This window comes from Corvus brachyrhynchos, unplaced genomic scaffold (genome assembly GCF_000691975.1).
Source record: "Corvus brachyrhynchos isolate BGI_N302 unplaced genomic scaffold, ASM69197v1 scaffold155, whole genome shotgun sequence".
In the NCBI taxonomy this organism is placed as follows: domain Eukaryota; kingdom Metazoa; phylum Chordata; class Aves; order Passeriformes; family Corvidae; genus Corvus; species Corvus brachyrhynchos.
Genome location: NW_008238434.1, coordinates 1,144,595 through 1,149,663, shown reverse-complemented (window position 1 = coordinate 1,149,663; position 5,069 = coordinate 1,144,595). Strand labels below are relative to the sequence as shown.

The window sequence follows — 5,069 nt, the reverse complement described above, 5'->3', positions numbered from 1 at the left end:
TTCCATGAGGAAACAGTCTTTGCTAGAACCACATAAGAAACAAGTTACTCACCTGAACATAAAGTTCCCTAAGTTCAAACTGAAATTTCTTGGGATCTGTGGTTATTGTCACTGGACCAATTTCTAGAATGAAATATGAAGAAAACACAGAGTTATCAAAAGACATATGGTAGTAAAAAAACGAAACTAAAAGCATCAAACAGAAAGAAATAGTAGGGAATGATATCCCCAGTACTGAAACCTATGATTTCAAATCTGGTAACTTTAATATCATTCCAGTATTACCAATCTCTGTGTCTTAAACATTTATAGGCACATAAAGCCTTTCACCTTTGATTTTGATCAAACATTTAATTGTTCTTAGTAATAAAAAGCGAACAAAAATTCCCAGAACAAATGTTGCTGGACCAAGAAATAATGTATTTTTCCAGAAAGAGGCTCTTCAGACTGGAGAAAAAGAGACTTTGGGAAAACCTTATAGCAGCCTTCCAGAGCCTAAAGGGGCTCCAAGGGAGTTGGAGAGGGACGTTGGACAAGGGCCTGGAGAGACAGGACAAGGGGGAACGGCTTCAAACTTAAGGAGATCAGATACTGGGGAAGCAATTCTTCCCTGTGAGGGCGGGCAGGCCCTGGCACAGGGTGCCCAGAGAAGCTGGATCCTGGAAGTGTCCAAGGCCAGGTTGGATGGGGCTTGGAGCAACCTGGGCTAGTGGAAGGTGTCCCTGCCCATGGCAGGGGTAGGCACTGGATGGGCTTTAAGGTCCCTTCCAACCCAAAGCATGCCATGATTTTGTGTTTCTAGGTAAACATGAAGAGGCCTCTCTGGACAGAACACACATATGTGGCTTTGCAATTTTACTCATGTAAAAAAAAAGAAAGAGAAAAAAAGATATGTGCCAGAACTCTTCCCTGAAAAAAACCCCATACCTCTGGAAAAATCCCAGTGTGAGCCCTATCCCCAATCCCAGCCCATCTAGCAGGAGCTGCCAGAAAGAACGAAAGCAGAAAGAAACAGCTTTATTCATGGCATTTGCCATGTCTTTGTCTACTGAGGAAGGGCAGGATGTCCAAGTGAAATTGCCTGGAGTATGTAACAGCAGCCCATATGTGAGCATTTCTCAGTCCCACAGAGCTGTCCCTCTGCCTCTCACACAGCTGCCTTCCTGATTGGTATCAAATGTGATTCCAGCCAGCTGGTTCCTGTGCCGTGATTTCCTGCCTGCTCACCTCAATCTGCCTTGGCACCGGTGCCCTTCATTCTTTGCCTGGCCCGGGCAGGCATTGCTGCCTTGGCCATGGGCACTCGCCCAGCTCAGCAAGAGCAGTCAGAATGCTCTGCCAAAAATCAATAAATAAACACACTCACACACAAAAATGAAGAGATTTCTACCAGTTGAGTGCTCCAAAGCACTCAAAGAGATCAGCTGAGTCCCAACAGACCAAATGGGGCACAATTCTGCTGTCAGGGTAAAAGCCAAGCATGAAACTGCAGCAGTGCCAATTTAATACAGCTGCAGCTCACAGGGAAGTGCTGCCTCAGCAGACCTCACAACACTTTCCAAGCTCTATAAAAGTTAATATGCACTTATCTTCCATATAATACAGACAGTTTTCTTTCTTAAACAGTCCAAAGTTTTATTTCACTGGAGTTACAACAGCCATCGCTAAGGTCTACTTTAATCACACCAGTATTTGCTGGGCAGGCTCTATTTATGAGTGTCTTTAGGTTTAATTTGTTTCAAAGTCACCCATGAGATCACACAAAATCTTTCCTAGACTATTAAACTGTCCTTAGGGGTTTTTTGTATGGCTGTGAGTCATTTATCTGTGAATGCCATGTACTAAAATGCTGCACTATCATTAAAAGAGCCATTATAAGGACTCACTGTTCCTTCACATACCTCATCCCGCTGTGCTCCCACTCCTCCCACTCCACCTGGCACCATTCTCCTTTGGGTGTCCTTTAAAGCAAACACCTGCAATAAAGCTACCTCCAAATTGTTTTGCTTCCAAGCTCCCCCTTGCCAAGCACTGTTCTAAAGCACGTCACTGACTGGGGTTTATCCATACAGTAACCCCACTAGCTCCATTATTCCCATCCCACTGAGGGATTCAGTGTTTCAGTCTAGGGCAGTAAATCCTTTGGAAAGGCTTTCTTACCCTATAAAATAAAGATCTGAAAAGCAACACTCCTTCGGCTAAGCTAAAACAGCCCATCAGGTCAGACGGGCGGAGAACTTGGCCTCGTTCCTCTGCAGGCAGCACAGGCTGGCTCCAGCAGCGCCGATGCCAAGCGCAGCCCGGCCAGCTTCCTGCAGGAGCACGGCTGCGGCCGCCCTCTGCTGAGAGCTCAACGAAGAGCTCAGCTGGGAAACGGCACTCGGGCCACGAGTCAGAAACACAGTGTGGCACAGTCAGCATCAAGTGCTGTGGGCAGGACAGAGCAGAGAACCCCGCAGGAGCCGTGCAGGGGCAGATGTTCCCAGCTGATTCCACAACTAAGGCCACGTCTGAATGGTGATGGGGCTCTTCCTCACCACCTGAACACTCACCAGCTTGTCCCAAAAAAACTCAGCAGCTGTCCTTCACATGCTGTTGTGTCACCAGCTTATGTGACCTGCCTGTCAGAAAAGCTTTAATAGCCTTAGCCAGCTTTAGTTTCTTTCATCCTCATTCTGTGACCTCCAAGTGCAGCCCAAGTAAGGCTGTTTCACCAACACAGGTAAACACAGGCCTTCAAAGTGTCCAGAATATTAAAAAGTGAGAGGGCATTATGAGAAGTGCTTTAAATTTACTTACCAAGCATAGTTTAAACCTATCACTCCAAACACAGAATATTTACTCAGAAACTACACTCTGTAAACACACCAAGCAGAAGAAAAGCATACATTTTTTAGCTTCATTAGTTCTTTAGGTAAAGCTTGACACATGGAACACTCTAACAGAATACAGAATCACAGGGTGGTTTGGGTTGGAAGGGAAAAGCCCATCCAGTCCCACCCTCTGCCATGGGCAGGAACACCTTCCACTAGCCCAGGCTGCTCCAAGCCTCGTCCGGCCTGGCCTTGGACACTTCCAGGGATGAGGAGGTATGGTTTTCCATTCTCATGCTGCAATCTGAATCGATTTTTAGGGACCAATATGGGAATATTTGGGACTGGTTTCTTGTAGAGGTCTCTCCATTGCTCACTACTCCAAAACTTTCCTGGTCACCCAGAGGGAGCTGTGCAAACGTGGAAAAGCTGACACAGCCCCAGAATGGCAGCGAGTCTTTGTGAGGCACCAACTCAACCCTCAGGCCTCACAAGTACAGCGTAAATGCCAGCTCTTCCAGATTGACTCAGGAATCCAAGAATCAAATGCTGCAGACACACAAACCAGTAACAGCGGAAAGGAAATGTTTTAAAGGAATGGCTGCACATCCCTGAGCAAAGCCTGGACTTCCAAAACTGAAATCACAAAACTCAATGTAGCCACCGTGGTATCTGAGCTTGTACCTAAGCAATTAAACAACTACGACAACATAAAACTGAATAACACAGAGATCAAGGATTTTGATACTTCCTTTCTGGGGCAAGTCTTGTAAAAACCACCTCATTGGTAAATAAGGAGAAAAGCCCACAGCAACCTGAGAAACTGGCCATTCCAAAAGGCCCTGCTGTTTTTCCATGGCTTTCTGCCACACCTCAAATGGCCACGTGTTTATGTGAGCATTAAGCAGAGCAGCAAGCACATTGGGAAAACCACAGATTTCCCCATGACACACAATCACACATAATTACCGCTGATGGTGATTGCAAATTTGGCACTCCCCTACAGAGTCCTGACCACAGAACATATCTGCACCAAATGTCTGCTTTGGACAGCTGGGTGCTTCAGGAGATCTAGCAAAGGAATATGGAAGCCATTTGCCTACCTCTCATCAACTCAGAACACTGGATTTGTTTGTTCCAGAAGGAATAAAAAAGCTCTAAATGATACTTGGTAGCTGAAGGAATTTTGGCAGAGATGCTAAACCTTGTGGAGTGCTCTCACCCACAGAATTCCTTCTTCTAATTCACAACAAGGATGTTTTGCTAATGCAAAGCCATATCCAGGATTAAAGCCAACTTACTAAATAAATAAAGCGAAGATATCCCCCCAAAAAGCCTCCACACCACTGAATACTTCCAAGGAAATATAGATTTCAAAACTATGACTTAGGGACCCATGTGGAAATATTTGGGACTGGTTTGTTGTGGGGGTCTCTCCATTGCTCACTACTCCAAAACTTTCCTGGTCACCCAGAGGGAGCTGTGCAAAGGTGAAAAATGAAAAAGAAAAATAGAAAAAGAAAAAACCCCAAACCTACCACAGAATAGTGACAAATCTCTAATATCCCAATAACAACAATAATTATTATTATATTATATATAATAATACCATAATAATTACACTATATGTTATATTATACAACTACATTAATTATATACTAATAAAAACTAGTATTATAGTTATTAGTATATTTAATTATCTCTTCATTACACAGTACACACAGTAAAAGCCTGGGTGACAATTATCTTCCACATTCTTTTTTATTTATGAGTGGACTGACAAGTCTAGCACTGGGCTATGGCAATTCAGACAGTTTTTGAGATCAGAGGACTAATATGAGTTTCACATATCCATATATATAAATCCTCACCTACTCATTTATATATATGTGTGTGTGTGTACATGCATATCCAATAATTTTCACCACAAATGAAGAGATGCTGAAGGATTAGGAGTAATCAGATAGGACAGCTGAAATGCCTAAAGCAAGATCCCTGCCAAAAGAAGCTGGTGTACAATTATCCCCTAAGAGCCATTTACTAAGGGTGCTGAACACCGAGGTTTATCTGATTTAACGCTCTTCTCAGAGAAAGACGAGAACTGCATCCAATCCATTGCAAAGCTCTGCTTACAGTTCCTCTGAATGCCTTTAGAAGCAGCCACCGCCAAGAGTTAAGAGAATAAGAACATTGGTAGAGCTACTCCCAGCCAGGCTCCAGCCAGCTGTCCATCCTGAGGGCACAGAAGCAGAAACC

The 5,069-nt window shown here is 44.2% G+C and overlaps 1 protein-coding gene across 1 annotated transcript in view; it reads right to left on the bottom strand.

Moving 5' to 3' along the window:
- HMCN1 (hemicentin 1) overlaps positions 1-5,069 on the bottom strand; it is a 185,525-nt gene that overhangs the window by 154,209 nt on the left and 26,247 nt on the right. The window contains 1 exon segment of the mRNA XM_017736452.1: positions 53-123. Coding sequence (XP_017591941.1) covers positions 53-123 — 71 coding nt within the window.